The sequence below is a fragment of the Equus przewalskii genome, chromosome 23 (assembly GCF_037783145.1).
Source record: "Equus przewalskii isolate Varuska chromosome 23, EquPr2, whole genome shotgun sequence".
Lineage (NCBI taxonomy): Eukaryota > Metazoa > Chordata > Mammalia > Perissodactyla > Equidae > Equus > Equus przewalskii.
This window is the reverse complement of record NC_091853.1, coordinates 22,454,148-22,475,761: the sequence shown is the minus strand read 5'-3', so window position 1 is coordinate 22,475,761 and position 21,614 is coordinate 22,454,148. Positions and strand designations below refer to the sequence as shown.

General features: G+C 52.1%; 1 protein-coding gene across 1 annotated transcript; it reads left to right on the top strand.

The window, feature by feature from the left end:
- On the top strand, nucleotides 1-11,188 carry NENF (neudesin neurotrophic factor). Its single transcript, XM_008525318.2, has 4 exons — nucleotides 1-264; nucleotides 9,062-9,122; nucleotides 9,836-9,939; nucleotides 10,883-11,188. The coding sequence occupies exons 1-4, from the start codon at nucleotides 88-90 to the stop codon at nucleotides 11,057-11,059; spliced, it is 519 nt and encodes a 172-aa protein (XP_008523540.2). The 5' UTR covers nucleotides 1-87; the 3' UTR covers nucleotides 11,060-11,188.
- Nucleotides 11,189-21,614: the final 10,426 nt, after the last annotated feature.

Below are 21,614 nucleotides of genomic sequence, written 5' to 3'. Positions count from 1 at the left end.
CGCGCCGGGCGGGCTTCCGGGCCGCGGGACGGGAGCGCGCGGGCTCCACTGCCCAGTCCGTCCCCGGCCGTGCTCCGCGCGCTCACCATGGCGGGCCCCGCGCCGGGGCGGCGGCTGCGGCCGCTGGCAGCGCTCACCCTGGTCCTGGCGCTGGCCCCGGGCCTGCCCGCGGTCCGGGCCGGGCAGGCGCCGCGCCCCGCCGAGCGGGGGCCCCCGGTGCGGCTCTTCACAGAGGAGGAGCTGGCGCGCTACAGCGGGGAGGAGGTAAGCGGGCGAGCGCGGCGGAGGGGCCCGGGACCCCGGCCGGGTGGTGGGGAAGGAGGCGGGGAGGCCGCGACGGCGCCCCCTCCCGGAGCCCGGGCTCGGAGCTGGGCGGGGGCCCGAGGCCTGCCAGGCTCCTCTCTCCAGGCCCCGACGGCCGCCCAGGGGTCAGGGGCAGTCGTCGGCGGTCGGGCGCCCTGCTGTCCCCTCTCCACCAAGCCGGACACCCACCCCGCGCTTCCCCGCTCTTCCAGCGAGCTGCCCGCCTGCGATGCGTTTTGGCTGGTGGTCCGTACAGAAACCTCAGAACTTTCCTGTGTTCAGTGTTGGCATCAGCTGGGGACAGACACTTCTGCCTACTCATTGGGGGGAGTGGCGGGGCAGGGAGGGAGGGGGGCAAAGCCTGCTGCCTGGGTTGGGTGGGAGTTGGGGCAGGCCCAGGGACGAGCCAGGCTTTCCCTGCGCCTTGTTTTCCCGCCCCTATAGCCCAGGCCTCCTCTGTGGGGCCGACTCTCCAAACATGCTTAGTGCCTGTGCCCTCGGGGCTGAGCAGGGGCCGGGGGAGAGGGCAGAAGGAGATCGGAGCTTAGGGACAAGGACCCCCACCCCAAACACACCCACATCTGTCAGTAGAGTGCAGGTGTCCAAGAAGCTTGTCACAGTCACCTGTCCATTTAGGCTGGTGGGGCCCAGTGTGATGGCTGCGGAGTGTGGGAACAAGAGGCAGCTCATGAGAAGGGCCATAGCGAGCAGACATTAGATCGGGGAGGGGCGAGGGACAGTGTGGCCGCGAAATCATTGAGTTCAGAGTTGATATGAACCAGCCTCCTGCTTTTACACATGAGGAAACTGAAGCATGTCACCAGTTAGTGGTGGAACAAGGAAAACACCCAATGTTCACTTGTTAAAACCCTCTGGCCTGGACTCCCTAACCCCTAAGTTAACTAACCTTAGACAGATCAGCTTCGCAAGGGGGACCTGAAGCCTGGCTGTTAGGCAGTGATGCGAATTGGGCATTGTTGTAAAGTGGGGTTGGTTAGAACCCTGAGTCGATGAGAACACAGAGGGAGGGCGGCAGGGACGTGACTAGATGCTAAGGGACACCATCTTTTGGGGCAGCGGGGAACCAGAGGGTACAGTCAGGGCATCTGTGCAGGAAGGAGTTAACATAGCAGGCCTGCTCTCCTTAGAAAGGCCTGCTCGAAAGAAAGAGTGGCTCTTGGCTGCTGTCTGGATTTCCAAGGTGTTTCACACCTCCCTCATGAATAAGGGTGGCTCCATGCGGGCTCTTTGTACGAGTGTGTTTGTGTTGAACACTGCTAGGCAGAGAGGGCCTACATGGCCAGCCCCCAGTGAAAAATCTTAGGCTCCGAGTCTCTAATGGGCTTCCCCAGGCAGAAACATCGCACACGTGTTGCTGCATTTTGTTTCTGGGGGAAGAGTGTGCTCTGTGTGACCCCTCAGGGGAGGGAGAAAACATAAGGAAGTCCGCACTTGGATTCCCCTAGCCTCCGCCTGCGTCGCTTTTCCTTATGATCCAGCTGTGCATCCTTACTACGTTGCTGTGATAAATCCTAGCTCTGAGTACAACTGGTTGCTGAGTCCTGTGAGTCCTTCTAGTAAATCGCCAAATGTGGGGGTGATCTTGGGGACCCCCAGCACAGAACCCAAGGGAAGAGAGAAGTGGAGGTGTGTGCAGCAACAGTGCCAGGGGCTGCAGAACGGGGAGCTGAGAAAGGACCTTGGGTTTTCTCTGCTGATGTGATTGATAGTTAACTGAAGGAAGGAGGGAGAGAAGCTTGGAGATGGAAACAGGGTAAGGAAAGAACCGTTTTGGGTATGGAGCCCAGAGGATGTCTGTAGGCAGAGAGAGGAAGAGAGTAAGGGAGGAGGGGGCAGTAGAGTGTAGCTGGGTGGAGCTGTGCTCTAATGTGGTTTGTCCTAGATGGTTCTGGTTCATGGGTGTTGTCTTGGGATAATTATTAATAGCCCCCTTTCACTCTCAGAAGTGTCACTGTTTGTATAATGCATTCTATGGTCACCCTCGATAGAGCATTAGATGAGGTATTTGGATCATACCTGGGTTTGAGTGCCTGTTCTGCTCTGTGACTTTGGGCAATTACTAAACTGATGTGATGGGGCCCACCCAGATTTTCCAGGGTAATCTCCTTTACATAAGGTCAGCTGATTGTGGATGTTAATCACGTCTATAAAATACCTCCATAGCAACATCTAGATATGTTTTTGGTTGAGTAACTGGATACTATAGCTTATCCAAAGTGACACATAAAAGTGACCATCATAATGGCTATAAGAAGAGTTCCTACCTCTGTGTACGGGTTTTGTAAGGATTAAATGAGATGGTGATATGCAAAGTGCTTAGCATAGGGCTAGTGTAGTCCTACCACAGTAAGCCTTAATAAATCTTAGCTGCTATTATTTTTATTAGCTTATTATGAAAGATACAAGCAAGAGGCAGTATAACAGGAACATAATCCTCTTATGCGATTCAGAAATCAAATAAGCGCTGCAAACCGGAAGGTTTTTTTTAATAAGTCAATTGACAGCAAAACCTGATCTGATCTGAACTCTTGGTGATGGACCCTTGTTGAAGCGGACACGAACCTATTTATAGTCTTTATTTATCCTACTTAGTGTGAACATTCATGTTCATGCTTTACTGTGAAAATATTAATATAGTTGATAATGGGGTGCTGCCTTGGACCCCCATAGATATTATGGTATGTGCCCCATAAAACCTTTCTAAAATCTGACAAATTCTGAATTCCAGAACACATCTGACCCCTAAGAGTTTCCACTGTGGGACTGTGGATCTGTATAGCAAGTCCTTCAGAAACATCTAGCAATGAGTGTCTTATTTCTGCTGTTAGCTTTTTGGATGAGAGCCGAGGCAGACCCACCTGTCCCAGCCCCACATCTGTCCTGTGGTTTGTGGCGGGAGCTCGGGCACCCGTGCAGGGAGCTGCGTAGTGTCGCCAGTGGAAGGTTCAGATTGGAAATCGTGGAAGACGGGGGTCCTGGCTGCTGGTGGCCTTCTCAGAAGCATGCTGTGTTCTGGAACTACTGTGCAAGGCCCTGCACCGGTTTCATCCTTTGGGGCATTTTGGGTTCTCAGAGTCATCCACAGTGTGGCTCCCTGAATCATTCACACCTGGGAGTATGAAATAGCTGTAGTTGGGCTTGTGGCATCAATTAGTCCTCTTGGAATACCTGCTGAAAATCTGGCCGACTCGACGCCTCTTCACAGCTCATTCTCCCCATAGTTCTGGTAAGGCCGGATAGAGAAGGTCATCTGGAGGACCAGTCTTGTAGCTAACACAGAGATCACAGAGAAAGCGTGTCGAACAGAAATGAAAGTAGGACGAGAAAGGTCAAATGTGTTCCAGAGGGCCGTCCTGTGGTCCTCGATTTCTTCAGCTCTGGTCAAAATTGCCCTTGGAAGTAAAGATATTGGTCACACACTTCCGTGGACAGCTTTTGCCTTGTCACGTCAGCTGTCCTCATAGCAGGGTTTCACTCTTTACAAATTACAGGTCCAAGATTGGCGTTCCGATTTTCAATAAGGAAGAATGTCGTGGGGAGGGCATAGGCTTTAGAATCAAACGGGTATGAGTCTGAATTCTGGCTTCTTATCTACCAGCAGAGAAACTGTCAGCAAGTTATTTAAACTCTAAGCCTCAGTTTCTTCGTCTACAAAATAGGTATAGTAATACTTTCCTCGCAAGGTCGTTATAAAAGTTGTCATAAGTGACATACATGAGTATAAGCAAACATGTATAACGTATGGAGAGCACCTAGCATGGTACTCAGTAAATGCAAATTTCTCTGCTTTCCCTTTGATTACCCCTGAAATATATATTAATTGTCCTGAATTACAGCCCCTCATAGCCAGCATGTGTGACTGAGGGCCCAGCCCAGGCAATATGATCAAAGTAATATTCTTGTATGACTTACCCTCACATTGAGCTTTTAGAATTGAGAAACAGCATAAATCACAAGCCATTCATGAATTTGGTCATTGCTCGTCCTCGGAAAATCAATGCACGCCACATAAATGTGGGGTGAGAGACGTGCACCTGCTTCTTTGCTGCTGGTGTTCTAACCTGTATGTCGGATTTTGGCGTCTTCAGAATTTTCCCTGATGGAGACGAGTCAGTGGCATGTGCACAGTATTTTCCACTGCCTTAGCGATGGAGGAAACAGACGGGGGAAGGATTGGTTTATCAAGGAAAGCAGATGTCGTCACACAGTTAGCTTTGGGGGAGGGAGGATGGGGTGACTTCGAGGACTCTCCTTGGTTCAGAGGGAATGCCATTCTCCACTCTCCAAGTGCATCCTCAGAAAATGTTTCCTGCCTTAATTGCACTGTAGGGCCAAGTGCAGGAGAGCCACCCTGCCCTCCCCCGCCTGTCCTCACACCCCCATCATGACGTCTGGGCCTGGGACCAGATGTATGCGTTTAACAAACACTTATATAGAGCTGACTCCACCAGGCACTGTCCTAGCCGCGTTAAAGCACCAGCTGACTTAATGATGACCACAGCTCCGTGAGGTCGGTGCTATTATTATCAGTTGAGGAAAGAGGCACAGGGAGGTTAAGTAACTTGCCCAAGGTGACACAGCCAGTGAGAAAGACAGGCGGACCAGGCTGTGCTCCCTCTGGCATGCACAAAGGAAATCAACCACCAAGAGTCTCCCTATCCATCACTCTGGGTGGTGTGACCTGTTCCAGGGCATATTGGTTCAGTCTAAGAAGGTATCAGAATGCGAGTATGACAGGAAGTGTAGTTTAGTTTCTGGAGTTTATTCAGGGCAACCCTGGACCCTGGGTTTGCCCAAGGCCCTCTAGGCTTCAGGGCTGTTCTTTGTAAATGGAATTTGTCTGTGCTCCGTCACCAGCTCTCCTTGGAATCTGTGCTATGGGGGCACGGGGTCACACTTATCTTCTGCTTTTCTAAAACTTAGCGATAGTGAAGAGTAGGACTGCACTTCCTCCCAAAGGATCATCCTGGACACACATGAAGAATAGACAGTCTGAAGGCTGTTGGATGGAGGCGGGTGAACAAAGAGGTGAAACCACCCTCTCTAATTATGCAGTAGAATGATGGCTTGTAGATGTTTTGGCTGGGTTAAGGAATATGTTTTGCATCCTAACCTGGTATACACAAAGACACAGCTGAAACAAAAGTTCCATGAAACAATGCTTATTCTTACTATGTGTGATACACTCTGATGTTTTCTATTTTAAGCTTTTTTTTCTATTTTTCTTTCTCTCTCTCTCTCTCTTTTTTTTTTTTTGCTGAGGAAGAGTCGCCCTGAGCTAACATCTGTTGCCAATCTTCCTCTTTTTGTATGCTAGCCGTGGCAACAGCATGGTGACTGACAGACGAGTGGTGTAGGGCCACACCCAGAAACTGAACCTGGGCTGCTGAAGCGGAGCATGCCACGCTTAACCACTAGGCCACTGGTGCTGGTCCTCTATTTCATTTTTTTAAAAAAACCTGTTGAGAAATCACTAATAGATTACCAATGCTAATTACAGTTAGAAAAGCCTGGCCTTAGATCCTTGGAGGACCCAGTTATTTCTGCAGAAGAAAACATTCGCAGCCATTTCCCTCTTTTCTAAGGAGGAGAGTCACTGTGGAGGGGCTTCTGCTCTGTCCCGGCCCCTGGTGCAGGGTCTGAAAGTGCTGGGGGGTCAGGAGCCGTTGGCCCTGCCTTCCTGCTGCACCCAGGCTCTAGGTCTCTCTCCCGCAGCTGTGGACCGGGACCCTCCTTCCTCTGCCCGCTGCTTCTGTATCCTCTTGTGGTAGCTCACGTGGCACCCCCTGCTGGCCCTGCTTGACCACGGGGAGGACAGCCAGCTGGTGAGGGAAGCCCAAGACCCAGAGGAAAGATAAAGGCCCGGTCTCGTTTATGCAGGCCGGTGCCCTGAGTCCCTTCCGTCTGGGTACCTCTGACCCACTCCCTGTGTCTTTCCTCTGGGTCCTCGGTCGTCTGGATGACTTCCCAGGACACTCTCACCCTCTCCGGGTCCCAGGCAAGTGCGATGTCCTTGTGCTGTGTGCCCTCTGGTGGGGCAGGCCAGAGAGTGGACTGAGCCTTGGGTCCCAGGCTCCAGGTTCCAGAACGTGCTCTTCTTTTAATCTGCTCTGTGACTCTGGGCAAGTCTCGTGATCTCCCCGGGCCTGGCTAGCTGCCTCTGTAAAGTGAAGGTGTTAGATAGACTATCTTCAGGGCCCCTTCCAGTTTTAATTTAAAATTCCTCCAGAGTCCTTATCTGTCACTTGGGGATTACATTTTTTCCCTATCTTTCCTTTAGGAAAATCTCCAATCTCCTTCCTCTTGGTTATCTGATTCCTCTTTGAACTGATAACTTTTAAAACCTAGAGGAAGATAAGGGAAACTAACATTTTTTCCCCTAAACTGCTGAGTGCTTTATGTCTCTAGCCTTGGTTAATCCTTTTAACAGCCCGATAAATGGATACGTGTGTTATCTTCCTAGTACAGAGGAGAAAACTGAGGCACAGAGAGGTTAAGTAATTTACCCAAGGCAACACAGCTCATAAGTAGTGGCTCAAACCCAGGCTTGACTTGAAAACTTATGCCAGGACTCATGACACCATGGTGAGTCCTCCTTTGGTCCCATGGAAAAAAACCCAGCCCTCCTGCTGTTATTTCAGACCTGCTCTGGGGACAAAAAGCAATGTATCCTTCCAGGTGGATGAGGGGGTGGTGGGACCATGGTGTGAAGCTGGTGCTGAGCATGTGGGTCTTATCATGTCTCTATGGACGTTTCCTTTCCTGTGTCTGCATTTATACTCCCTAAGCTTCCATCCACCTTCCTCAGTTGCCATCTCCTGGCCTGAACACCCGTGCCTGCTGGCTCTGCTATCAGGGGACATCCATCTCACATGAAAAAAACTCGCCCCCAGGGCACACTAACAGTTAACTGGTCAGGCCAGTCCTCTCTAGGCAATGTCTGTGTAACAGGATTGCCTTGAAAGGCGCTCAGCGTGCCTTCCGCCCCTTTGTGACCATTTCCTTTGAGCACTTACACCTTCGATGTATAGTTTCGTGAGGGGTGCATATTTAACTGCCGCAGAAGTGGAGAGTGTTAGTGATCAGATGCATGTTTTTATGTTATGTGTGTGAATGTCATGTGTATATGCCTGTTTCCACAGAGAAAAGTAACATCAAAGAAAAAGCCACAGAATGGAAAAGATGAGAAAATGCTGTGGGTAAAATTGCAACTGTAATATATTTTAAAACTTGATAGAAATACATTAAGGCCACTAGATAAGCTATCGAAGTTGAGGAACAAGTAATCACCATGAAGGACCGGCAGGAAATCATGACAAAAATGCAGTCTGCTGGCTGGTTAAGCCATGTCATTTGAATAACCCTTATTAGATGAGGTGGCACCAGCATCCACCAAGTCAGCGGGACTTCTGGGGACTGTCTGTAGGAGCTGATTCAGGAATAAGAGTAACCAACCCTGTACTGTGCCCCTATGCTGTGCCTGCGACGTGCTCACTTACACCATTTCCCTCAGCATTCCCGCAGGGCCGGTAGGTGTCATCCCCATCTAACGCTTAGGGAAACTGAGGCCTGAGAGGTTAGGTGACACTGAGATATGTTTCCTTGGCCAAGTTGCTTGACTTCTCTGAGCCTCATTCCTCTATCTGTCAAATGTGGTAATGAAAACACTTGACCTTCAGCTCCAGGAGGGCAAGAACCCTAAGGGCACTCCCCGCCCCCAGAGAAGGCCAAGTAGCGTGTTCTTGGAGAACCTGAGATTTCTGTGCACGCTGGCCTGTGAGCTGCCGGGCTGGTGTCAAAGGAAAGACTTTCCAGACAGAGGGTGTCCTGGAACTGAGCTAGTCACCCCAGCCTGAGCCCGACGTGATGGAAATTAGAAAATCCATGCTGTTTGCTTTTATATTATTCTCTTTTGGGGGAGAAATTCTAAGGTAACATTGTATACCCACAAACAGAGCAAAAAATAAAGTATAAAACCCATTGTTAGAACCACGGGGAAGGAAACTGCGTTGCTTGTGTATTTCTGGCACCGTAAGTGGTTTTTCAAAGGATAAACTGGGAAAATATAAAAAGTGATTACGTTGTTCACATCCTTTGGCCTAGGACTTTCATATGTTGAAGTAGGCCTCAAGGAAATAACTCATCAAATTAGAAAGTAACGTAGAAAGATATTCATAATGCTGCCATTTATAGTTCTAAGGAATTGGAAACAAGCCAGACACCCAAAATAGAAGAATAGCTGAGGAGACAGGTACACAGTATCACTAATATAAATATGATACAGCTGTTTAAATGACAGCCATTTGGTTATTTCAATACATGAAAATGTTTATACAAAGTAATGTTACCTGTAAGAAACAAAATGTAAAATAGATCATTTACACTGATTACATCCATGTTTGTACACTGATGAAGATGGAAGGAAATTTGGACCGATTTAAACAGTTTATCATTTAACTTTGTTTTGAATTTTTATCTGTGTAGAGTTGCTTCTGTTCCTGATTTTTTTTTTTTTCAAGAAAGGTATCGCCCTGGGCTTGTCATGATACTCTGTAACTTTTCTGTACCTTGTGAGTGGGCCTGTTATGCAGGGAGGCGCGAGCCCGCTGAGGACTGGCTCTTTTTAACTTCACCCACAGCTCTCTCCACAGCCCATGGTGGGAAGAGATTTTACTGACTTGAGCTGAAAGAGCTGGGCTCTTCGCCTGCTCCTCACAGCTTCTCTCCTGCTTTCTAGGAAGATCAGCCCATCTACATGGCAGTGAAGGGAGTGGTGTTTGATGTCACTTCTGGAAAGGGTAAGTGGCTTGGCTTTGTGAATCCTTATTTCTGGGGAGCTAGGCAGCCAGAGTGGGCATTGGAGGTGTGAGGAAAGGGAAGGACTGAGTTAACAATCTTTATCAGGGTTGTACTTCAGCAGTTTTTTTCCTAATAATGTCATGCTCCTGCTCAAACACCTTCCATGGCTCTCCATTGCCTATAGAATCAAATTTAAACTTGATCGTTTACTGTGGTTGAAGCAGTGAGAGGAAAAGTGTTACTTAGCAAAGAGTTGAGATCATAGAACGTCATAGAACATTTTAATGCCATTTCATGGTTTCGCTAATGGTAACTACAAATGATGTCGTGGAAGTAATTTTGTAACGGCTCATTGTTTCCTTGATGCCAAACAAAAGAGGTTAAATGGAAATAGACTTGGCTTCCACTGACATTTACAAAGACTGAGCATTTTTCTTGTTTGCATTTTAAATACTTTTTAAGAGATTATTTTTATTCTGTATTTTTAAAAAAATCACCTCTCAACCCAGCATGTGCGACTTACTCCATATTCTGAATTAGTGGAATGCAAACTGATGGCTGGGGTGGCTTATTGGACTTCACATCTTCACTGCGCTCCGTCTCCTTGGGCCTGGAGCGTTTTTCACGATTGGGTGGGTCTCGGAAGCCCTCTGCCCCCGCTGCTCTGTATGCACATCCACTCTCACACCCTCCTTCTTCCTCCCCACTGCAGAGTTTTATGGACGAGGAGCCCCCTACAATGCCTTGACAGGGAAGGACTCCACCAGAGGGGTGGCCAAGATGTCCCTGGATCCTGCAGACCTCACCCATGACACTGTGAGCCAGCTTAAGAGCCTTTGTCAAAATGTCGTGCCCCCCACCCCCCGGCCATGGCCTTTTTTACCTCTGGGCAGTAGCAAGGCTTCCTAACTAGCCTCTTTACATCTCAGTCCACTGGGTGTGGTGGCCAGCTGTCTTCCTGAAATAGACATCTTACCGTGCCACTCCTACTCAGAAACCTTCCATGGCTCCCCGTTGCCTACAGAGTCAAGTCTAGACTACAGTGAACTTATGATCAAATGCAGTGATCTTCACAGTTTGGCTCCAGCCTGCCTTGGCAGCCACGACCCCCATCTCCCTTACCATCTACACCCACAGCCCCCAGCCTCTTACAGATTTGCTGTTAGTCTCTGAGACCCACTCCCCAGGCCACTCTTGGTCGCTCAGGAGATGAATCCTGAGCCCCCATGCTCATGTTTCCATGAAGGAGAAAATGGCATTAACAAAACCCAATTCAGAGTCTAAGTGATCCCAACAGAAAGGCTGGCATTCCCCCGAGTTGTGCTCAGATGAGTCAGACTCTTACGCTGCAACATTACAGAAACAATGAAAACATTAAGGAGGGGGAAGGGTGTATAAATCTCTAATGGGAGGAGTGTAGAGAACGGTGGGATCAATCAGGCAGGAGGAGGGGCATGCAGATGGCAGGGTGCGCCCCCATCCGGCCCCAGGCCGCCGGTGCTCCGGAGGCTTTAATTCCTACATCAGTCAAACAGCAAAACGTGATGAAGCCATTGCTCCCCTCCCATCACCACCTCCCCAACACACACGCACGCAGGATTGTCTCTTCAAAAGCCAATTGTCCATTATTTGGTTTGTTGAGATATATTTTCTCTTGCATCAGGGGTGTGGGGCGAGTAAGGGGGGACGGCCAGAAACCAGTGCCAGGCATGCTTCGCTCATCCCCACCCTCTGTGTGTCCTGGGCTTTTCTCCCCAAGACGGGCCTCACAGCCAAGGAGCTGGAATCCCTGGATGATGTCTTCACTAGAGTGTACAAAGCCAAGTATCCCATCGTTGGCTACACGGCCCGAAGAATCCTCAACGAGGACGGCAGCCCCAACCTGGACTTCAAGCCTGAAGACCAACCCCATTTTGACCTAAAGGATGAGTTCTGATGTTCGCTGTGCAGGAGCACATTCTTAAAGGGGGAGGCGGGGGTACACCCAGGGGTGACATCTCCTGCAAGATCGGCTGCCTGGGCCTCTGGTCACCCGATCTGAATAAAGCAGACGTTTAACCTGGAACACTGGATGCCCTTTATTGTCCCTGGACAAGTGTCCTGTCCACCTGGTGTCCTGCCCGCACACCAGCCAGGGTAGTTCAGAATAGCCGAACAGGGAAGCTCCCCGAGTGTCAACATTGGCTGTCCCGGTGGTGGAATTAGGAGTGACCTTTATTTCTTCTTTATATTTTTCTGTACTTGCCAACTTTTCTACTGTGACCGTGTTTACTTTAGAATAAGCACAAAAATAAACTTCCTGTTTTCACAAAAGGAGAATTCTTCCTTGGAGCCTCGTTGGCACCCTTTGTAAGGGACAGCCTCATGCCGCCTTTCCCTTCCGTGGTCCTGCCCTGTCTGCCTGCCTGGGAGGGGGCCGGGCAGCAGGAGGCATCCACGAGATGTGGCAGAAATGGGGAGGATTGGGGGAGGGGTGGAGAAGGGGAACAGGAGGTGCTAAAGGGGCTGGCTTTACACTACACCCCGGAGAGATGCCGGTGTGAACTGGCTTCAGCCCCACCTGCAGCTGGGAAGTAGGGAGGAGGGCTGGGGTCCAGTGTGGGCAGAGCCTGCTCTGGAGGTCATTCCAGGGGTGGTGAAGCACACGCAACACGCTGGACTCAGGTCAGATTTGATAAAGAAATCCCCTTTGAGGGGAGATTTTTCCCTCTAAGGGACGTTTGGCATCGTCTGGAGATATTTTTAAATTTTCAGTTGGTACAACTGTAGGATGCTACTGGTATCTAGTGTCCAGGGATGTTGTTAAACATCCTACAATGCACAGGACAGCCCCCCACAACAAAGAATTATCTGCTCCAAAATGTCAATTGTGCCAAGGTTGAGAAACTCTGCACTAAGACTCATCTTGGAAACTTTACTGTAGAGATGAATTTTTTTGACATAAAACTGTCTTTTATTAAAATAAATAGAAACTACCCTCAAGAGAGAATTTTTACGTTAAGCAGAAGAATCTCCCAGGGTGACTGTTCCAAATGCTGATTCCTGGGTCCCACCCCAGGGCTCATGATTTGGTTTTTCCAGAACAAGGCCTGGGAACTGCATTTTTAATGAGCTCCCCAGAGGATCCTGATGCAGAGGGGCCCAGACGCACTTTGAGAAACATCACCTTGTGCCTTACCTGTCATCTCAGGGAGAACTCGTCCAGCTCCTTTCTGAGGACCAGGGTGACATTTGCTTTATTCTTTAGTGGGTCCAGACTAGAGAGTCTGATGGTGAACTCCTGGGTCCCACGCAAGAGTAATGGACCTGGAACTTATCAGACAGGACTCCTGGGCCTGGAATTCAGGAAGTTGTTCACGTGGCTGAGGTGGTCTGTTCTGGGATATTTTGCCCCCAAACAAATGATGTATGAATGAATACAAATGGTTGTTAAGTCCTTGGGAATACCTGAGAGGTGACATTTTTTAACTTAGGCGCTACCCACTTCTCGCATCACCAAGCGATGGGTGGGCTAGGATTCCATTCCTTAGAGTCCCGTCTCTGTAGGGTGGGCGAGGTCTCCAAATTCAGGGCCCTGGGACCTTTCCTGGACCACTGTTTTTCCTACTCCCTTCTCCTCCTGTTGTCCCCATCAAAGCACAGTTTCCCTCAGGGCCTCAGGCTTACCACCCCTCGGGGCACTTCTGCCCAGTTCCCTGCCCTGCACGTCAAAGGCCACCTCTAACACCCCAGCAGGGGTCTTCTCTGAATAAGAATGTCTCTCATTTAGAATTCCAGGTCAGCCTTTGCCAGGACAGGGTGCACAAAAACCTGGGCATCCTGAACAGGCTCCACACATCATGGGTGCAGCTTGGGGGAGGGGGATGCAGGCTGGCCCGGGGATTTGCATCGTTAGGTGTCTGCAGGGACCAAAGAAGGAAACACACAGATCCCAGGAGCCCAAGGCCTGTGTCCCATTTATCCCTCCTCCCACCTTTGCTTGTCATGTTTTCTTTGCTTTAAAGGCTTACATCCTCTTTATAAGACAGCCTAGACACGCCTCTGCCAGGAAGCCTTCCCCTCCTCTGGGGTCCCCTATGGCTTAGTGCTCACCTGCTTTGCTGTAATTGCCTATTTATGAGCCTGTCTCCCTCAGACAGGAGAGCCTTGACGGCCCAGCACAGACACTCATCTAGGGTGGCCAACCTTTCTGGACTTTCCGGCTTTTTCTCTGAAAGTCCTGCATCCCAGGAAACCCCTCGATCCTAAGCAAGCCTGAGGGACCGAACTGCCCCAGCGGCCGAGGCAAGGCCTCCTCCCAGCAGAGGGGCTCTGGACATGGTGAGGAGGCCGGGCACCACCTTGGGATGAAGAAGGAAGGAAGGAGTCATGATTCTCTACCCAGGAGAAGAGAAGGCTGAAGGAAAGGCTCTGGGAGGGTGGAAGGGGCTCGGGGTCTTAACCAGTCCCCACAGGAGGGCAAGTTCAGCCTCTCAGAGGGGAAGCTCAGGGCCTGGTCTGTAGCAGGTGCCTCGTGCATTGGAGCGTTGTTGATATTGGTGTAATTCTCAAAGTCCTTCCCCAAATCTAAGTTCCTCCTGTGAGGTGCAGCCCCTCTTAGTCTCTCTTAGGGGAAGCAGATCTCCTGCTGCTTCATATTCTCTGCACCCCGGGGTGCTGAGCAGCACCCTCCCTCTCTGTGCTCCCCGGGCCTGCAGCTCAGGGCCTTCCCCCTGCAGATGGCATGGACCCAGCTCCTTTGCCATAAACAGGGAAGAAGAGGCTTAAAGGCAGGAAACAAGGTCCTGGAGCATGGAGCCCGGTTCTCTATTTGGAAAATAAGACCAAATGCCCCAGAGGAGTGAGTGATGGAACTGATCAGCCCGCAGAAGAGCAGGGCAGAGGGGCCTGGCCAGCAGCCCAGGTCCTGGAGGTGCGGTCATGCAGAGGCATCTGGCCCAGGCCCAGCCTAATCCTGGACAGCAGAGCTCCAGACTCAGACACTTCACCTCTTTCTTCCGGCACCTGCTCCAGGGGTCTTCTCACCCCGTCATTAGCTTCCAGGAGAAAAACAAAGGGTCTGAATAAAGCAACCTCACCCTCTTCATCGCTCCCTTCAAAGCTTCTCAAAGTCCCTGTCTCCAAAAAGCATGGCCGGCTGGGGCGCTGTCAGCTCCTGGAAATCCATGCTCAGAGCCCAGTTCCCGTGAGGCAGTGCATGCCCTGGCCCCAGGCCCTCCCCAGGGATCACCTGTAGGGCCCAGAGAATGCAGCTGGCCCTGCTCTGAAGGATGCTGGCTTTGAGGGCACAAAGGCCTTGCTCACGCAGGTCTGAAACTGCACAGGCTTTTCCAGAGAGGTGGGGCAGGCTGCCCAACGGCCCGCGGGGGAGTTGACTGACCAGGCAGAGGTTGGCCCTGCAGCTCTCTGTCCAGGACATCAAATGTAATCATCGCCTGGAGAATTATTTCATACTACGATGTGTTGCTCATGTTTTATGCTCTATTTCACAGCCTGTGGGCCCAGCACATGTGGTGTAATCTCTCCATGCCAGAGTCAGCTTTGTCCCCTGGGCTTCTCTGCCCAGAGAGCTGCTTGAGCCATTCTGAGGCCTTCCCAACCAGCAAGTGCAAGGAGTTAACATGCCCCGGGGCAACCTTCCACCAACAGGGGCTGGAGCCAGCCGATCAGTCCCTCACCCCGAGGCTCGTTCCACAGGTGCCTGAGAGGGTCTGGTCCATCTCAGGTGATGCTGAGACCCAGCTGCACACAACCGGAATCAGCTCTTTAACACAGCTTTGAGTTGGCTGAGCCTCCTTCCCGGTGTCCTTCCAAGTCCCCTATGCCTGATCCCATGGGTCGCTTCCCAAATGCGTGTCCCTGCACACAAGCCCCTACCCCAGTCTCTGCGTTTGGGGAGAACCCAAGTTTTAAGATGCAACTTTACTTCTTCAGACACCGACAATCCCCTTAGGCCAAACTCAGCTTTACTGGTAACATCTCACACACGCATGGCACTTTGTAGTTTGCAAAGTGCTGGTTCCACTGACGATGGCTGTGAAACAAATTACCCCCAGAATTTAGTGGCGTGAACCAGCTGTTCTTGGTGCTCAGAGATGCTGTGTGTCAGTAACCGAGAAGGCGCAGCAGGAACGTTCGCCCGTCCCTGATGTCCGGGGCCCCCGCCCGAATGATGCAGGCTTGCTCACTGGCCGTTCCAGCGGCGATGCCGGCTGTGGGCAAGGAGCTCCAATCCTCTCACAGCACGGTGGCCGAGCTGTGCCTCCTGTTATGACCCAGCCTCTGGCATCAGCAGCAGCACTTCTCGCCAAGGCAGCCACAGAGTTCCACCCAGAGTCAAGGGGCACGGGGCCATTTTGGGAAAATACACTCTGCCACAGTCCCCTCCCGTCTATCTCATCCAATTCCCGTGAAAGAGACTGCCTCTCGCCTTTGAGTCTGAGGGCTTAGCTCCATGCCCGGCCCGTGGCAGGCATGCAGCAAGTCACATTCGTCTGATGGAGGGAGATGGGTCTTAGAGTCAGACTGACCTGGGTTTGAATCCTGGTTTCGTTACTTACTACCTGTACCATCCTGGAGAAGTTAGTTAGCTTCTCTGAGCCTCAGTTTCCTAACCTTTAAAATGAGGGCCAAAATACCCATTTCACAAGGCGGGTGCGGTTACGTATGTAATGTGCCAAGTGGACACCTGACACCTAGCGGTGATCACTTTCACTTCGTTTCCTCCCCTTCCCCTCTACTCCACCCCCACCTCAAAGACCGATGGCTTCTTGGGCTTCCCAGCAGGTTCCTGGACCGAGGTGAGAAGAACCCTTTCGTTATACATCCAGGATCTTGGCATCAGGCTGCGGTTAATAGAAGCCAGGGCGACCAGCTATGGTGCTCTCTCTTCCCCATCCCTGGGTGCTTGCTGCTCAGCCCAGAACTTGGAGCAGCAACCCAGCTCCCCTGATGGAATCTCCCTCCAACAGCTCAGACTTTGGTTTCCCAAATGCCCTGGAGATTCTCCCAGAGTCCCAAGGGCATTGCCTGGACTGCAGTCCTGCTGCAAGAGCCTAACACGGGGTGCCTGGGTGTCCCCACTGTGGTGCAGCTTGTCCCACCCCCAACTCCACCTGATGGATTGGATCCCTCCCCAGCTTTCACTTCCCCTGGGGTTGGGCCCTACCCCATACTCCAGAAGTTAAGTGACCTGAGTTCCAGAAGGTGCCTTACTCACAGTCTCCCCTGGGCCCTTGCACATGCTCTATCAGGAACGCTCTTCCGCTTTGCCCACATCACCTGCAAAACCTTGTCTTTGCTTAGATAGCACCTCATCAAGGAAGCTTTCGTGGACCCCTCCCTGCCAAAATGGTACCCAGCATCCTCTGTGGTGGCATCAACTTCACTGCTCTGTAGTTGTGTTTTAATTTGTCTCTCCACCAGGCTGAGATGCACTACCCTGTTCTTACTTGTCTTTCCACCACTTAGCATGATGCCCAGCACCTTCTGTGTTTGATAAAATGAAGGAATGAGTGAATGGATTGGTGCTCCCATGACTAGGGCACCCGTTTCCTTGGCGGCCCCCTCCCACCCTACACCCATGAAGTAGGTCTGAAACCAGGGCCCCATCCTGGGGCATCACCACAGCTCCTACCCTCCAGCTGAGGTCTCCAGTGGAGCCCATTGGGCATCGCTTTCAGGACCACTCCTGGACCGGCCACACCTGAGCCTGTCTGCAGCCTTGTCATGTGGGGAACAGATAAAAATAGTAAGTGGTTTCCCTGGCAACCACCACAGCAGATGGTAACCAGCATGGACAGTCTTGAAAAGCCTTGAGGCTGGGAGGAAAAGAAACCCTGCCCCAGCTGGCAGCTATCCTATCTGGGCCGGGCAGGGGGCCATCTGAGCTGCCTCTCCTCTTGTGGCTTCCTGGGGACCACCTGCTCTGAAGCCCAAAGGGGAAAAGTGGGCCAGAGGTGCTGCCCATCTGCCCAGACTATTCATCCCTGTCAGTCCCTTCACTGCTGCCCCTGTCCCCTCCCTGTGGGGTCACTGAGGTCCTCCACTGGCTGCCTCACTTCAGAGGCCACCAGCAGGAGACTCAGTCTTGCTGCCAGAGACCTAGTGTCCGGGGTGCGCATTGTGCTGAGCTTGTCCCAGGCCTCACCTGGACTGTTTGGGTCTCTGCCTGGGTCTTCAGTCCTCCTGGCTCTGGGCCCTCTCCCACCCTCCAGCCAGGCCCACGGCCTTGTCCTTGCCCCCCTCCCCCATAGCTCAGTCCAGGCCCTGCCTGAGACCCTGCTCTTGTCACCACCCCAGCTCCCCTCTAGGATAAGTAGAGGGCTTGGGGCTCCCGTGGGCTGAGGTTCTGGAGGCCCTTGAGGTGCAGGAGTCAGGGGGCATGAGCTACGGCGGGGGCTAGAAGAGAACTGAAAAGCATTGCCCAAAGGTGAAGCTAGAGTGAGCTGCAGACTGTCTGAGGGAGGCCAGGCTCTGGCAGAACCCACAAGAGGGGGAAAGCCAGCGGCTGAACTGGGAAGGGTGGAGGCAGAGCCTGGAGGGTGACCCTGAGGGGTCGGTAAGTGGAAGCCCAGGGACTCCAGGGCGTACTTGGTGGGCGTGGCCCTGTTTTGGAGCTAGCCCTGTCAATCACGCTGCGGCTGTCTTCTCCCTGTTTGTGAGCGAGACTTCTGCTCCCCTCTCATCCCCCACCTCCTGGGATATCGAGTTTGCTGCATCCTCTTGGCTGTGGTCCCCTGCACACAGATAAGCCCACCCCTGTACTCGGCCCTCCTAGCTGAACTCTGCTTCCTGCCTCCTCTACTCACTTACCCCGTTAGTGTCGCTGCAGGCCCAGCGGGCATCTTGTCTCTGTCCACTGCTGTCTCGATGACGACTACAATCGTGGCACCTCACTGAGCCAGGCATGAGCCATGTGCCAGCACAGGTATTCACTACTTCATTTGATCCTCAGCAAGGAGCTACTGATATTTTACATGTGACAAACTGGGTCTCAGGAAGGACTAGGAACTGGCCAGGGAAACCACGCCTCTGACAACTAATAGGTCCCAGAGCTGGAGTCCAACACAAGTCTGACTTCGGTCCTGTGTGCCTCCCACTCTGCCTCATTATACCCGAAGGTCGAGTCTTCTAGGGAGGCCCACCCCAGGGCTGGTGGCAGAGACTCTAAAACCCTTGAGGTTCTCTTGAAAAAGACTCTTCAGGACTAAGAGCAAGTGATACAGGTTCAGGGAGGTGAGCCCCATGGCATCCCCCAGAGGGAGGCAGTGGGATCCAGGCCCACCTGTGGGAGCTTACAGCTGGATGGTGGCAGCTGCAAGTCACTCCAAAGACAGGAGAGGCTGACAAGGGCTGCAGGGCCCATGGTGCCCACCTGGAGGCCAGGTCCGTGGCAGCTGGGGGATGCTTGGCCTCATCTCCCCGGTGTTCCTGCTGCTGCCGCCCATGGTCCTGAGGTAAGGATTTGACCCTAGCCGTGAGCAGTCTCTCACTACCCGGATCCCTGAAATGCATCTGTTGCCTTCCTGCCTGAGCCCCCTCACCTCGCTTCCCATGTAGCCATGACCCTGCCCTTAACCCTCAGCCATAACCCTCTCGGATCCGCCTCACCCCACACTCTCACAGTTCCCTCAAAGCTCAGGAGGTTTCCCTTCCACAATTTATTAATTACACTGGATTTCACGTGTCCATCCACCGACCAACCAGATGCGTAGTGCATGCCTCCCACGTGTCCAGCACTGAGCTAGGTCCTAGGGGTGGGGGGTGGGGTAGGGTTGCAGGGAATGAAGCCGGGAAAATAAATACAGCAACTGCCCCTGTTCCTAAAGGTCCCCAAGAAGGAGAGCAGTGGGCCGAGCTGCAAAGAGGTATCCCTAGGACCAGGAGCTGGTGATCTGAGGGGACCCCAGCCACAGGGTCCTGAGCAGGACAAGGCTGGGGCGTGAGGTTGCCGAAGGGTGTTGGGATTTTCACGGAAACTTCCGGCCAGTTCTGTCCCACCAGCAACCCCTTGCATGGGGTGATAGTGCCCCCTGGTGTTTGATTCCTGGAACTCTCCCCCAGCTGTTTTGTAAAGCCCAGAGGATTAAGCACTCCTGAAGAACTTCTATTTTTGGTTCCCAATATTTCCACAGTGAAATGCTGACAGGAGCACCAGAGGGCTTCCCAAAGGCACCAGAGGCTGCTGCACTGCTGCACTCCCGCGTGCTCCAGCTCTTTGTTCCCCAGGGGTCGGAGCTGCTCTTGGTTCTCAGCGGCAGTTTACTGTCCCGTGCAGTCTGGTTGAACGGCCCCAGGGCAGCCACCCTGTGTTCTGTTTGCAGAGCGCGGAGCCTGGCCTCAGCGGAAAGGCTGTGTGCGCATTCAGAGTGACGTGTTGGAAAGAACACTGGATCCAGGATTAGGAAGCTTGGATGCCTGCCCCACGTCAGCCGCTAACTACCGGTGAGATAATAATTACAATAATAGTTACATTTATTCAGTATTTACCCCGAGGCAGGCATTGCACCAAGAACTTTACATACATTGTTGACTTTGATCCTCAAAACAAACGTCTGAGATTGGGATTATTATTATTTCCATTTTACAGGTGAAGAAATCAAGGCACAGAGAGGTTGAGTAACTTCCCCAAGCTCACACAGTGTGTGGCAGAGTCAGGACTTAAGCTTGAGTTTCTGGATACCGGCTATGCTACACTGAATTATGGAACCTAAAAGAATGAGAAACTAGTGGTAGGGTCCACAAGCTGGTGTTTTTAAATGTTCCCCAGGTGATTGTGATGTGGAACCGTCTTTGGAATCTCTGGGCTCCCACATTTAATGAGCCCAGGGCCTTGCGAGGGTCAGGAGGTAAAGTTGTGACGAGGGAGAAGCCTGGGTTTGGCTGTAATCCCCATGGGTGTACAGGACACAAGCGCAGCAGAAACGCCACGGAGGGCAGACAGTCCTGCCCGCCGTCCTCTCAATCTGGAAATGGTTTGTAGGAGAAGAGACCAGTTGCCTTCCACCACATCTTCTCAGAGTTTGTTATGCCACGTCTATGCCGCTAAGTCATAGATCCATGATCCATCAATTTATCACAGCTCATCTAGAACCATTTTATATATATATATATATATTTTTTTTTTTTTTTTTGAGGAGGATTAGCCCTGAACTAACATCTGCTGACAATCCTCCTCTTTTTGCTGAGAAAGCCTGGCCCTGAGCTAACATCCGTGCCCATCTTCCTCTACTTTATATGTTGGACGCCTACCACAGCATGGCTTGCCAAGCGGTGCCATGTCTGCACCCAGGTTCCGAACCGGTGAACCCCGGGCCGCGGAAGCGGAACATGCGCACTTAACCACTGCACCAACTGGCTGGCCCCTAGGACCATTTTATATTTTTAAGTTGATTCATTTGACAAACCCTGCTAGAGACCTACGATGTGCCCGGCCCTGGGCCAGGTCCTGAGTGTGCCCTGGTGAAGGCAGCGGGCATGGCCCTGCCCTTCCAAGTCTGCTATCTAGAGGAGGAGGAGGCGGGCGTAAACAAACCATGAGAAGATAGACTTGCACACCACAAGACATGCTCCACAGGGAAGGACAACACAGAGTGATGGCGATCAGTAAGGTGGCAGAGGGACCTAACTAGACAGAGTGGGCTGTGAAGGTCTCTCTGAGGAGGTGACATTTAAATGGAGACCAGAATAATGTTTTTAGCTCATACCTCCTATTGGTAAAGGAGTTGCGTTGTGTTTTCTGGTGCCGAGCAATTTAGTGCAGAGCTTGCTTTTCTCTGAGCTCCTGGGGCAGGTGCTCTTAATGTTTCCTCCCCACATGCCCAGGTGTCCCTCTGGAGATGGAGAATTTTGAGCTTCCTTTTGACAGAAGGGTCTCAAGCCAGGGGCTGTTTGGGGGTGAGGTGGTCTTGGGGCCCAAGGGCTGGCAGTTCAGAATCAGAGGAGTCCCTGCCAGGCAGGGCCCGGAGGTTTAGCTCTGACACCCCAGAGACAGGATTCACGCTCCCATCTGCAGGGAGGGTGCTGTGGTCCGGGTGTATGTGTGTATTTGCGTGTGTGCACACATGTGCACGAGAGCAGGCTCCAGCTCCCGCTCATGGGTGCGCTAGTCTTCTCGTGTCCCTTCTGTGCGGCCGGCTGCTCCCTGCTGGAGTCTGCCAGTAGGAGGTGCTAGAAGAGGACAAGAAAGTTGGAGGGGAGAGACCCGCTCCTTCCTGCTTCCCTTGTGCTCTTGGGAGCGGCTCCGTAGGGCGTCCTCACCCCAGCAGCAGCGCTTCCTTCCCAGGGCAGCAGCTAAATCCAATTTACAGGTTCCCAACACGTAGAACCAACTTGATCACCCCCCACCAACCCCTGAGATGTCAGTGCCAGCTGGGAGGTGCCCCACCTCAGATATCTGGGTCCCAGCCCATGCGGGGCGCTCTCCTATTTCTAACTTTTAGTAATTCCAAACGCTTCCCTTTGTTGCCTCGCTTCCTGCACTTGCCACC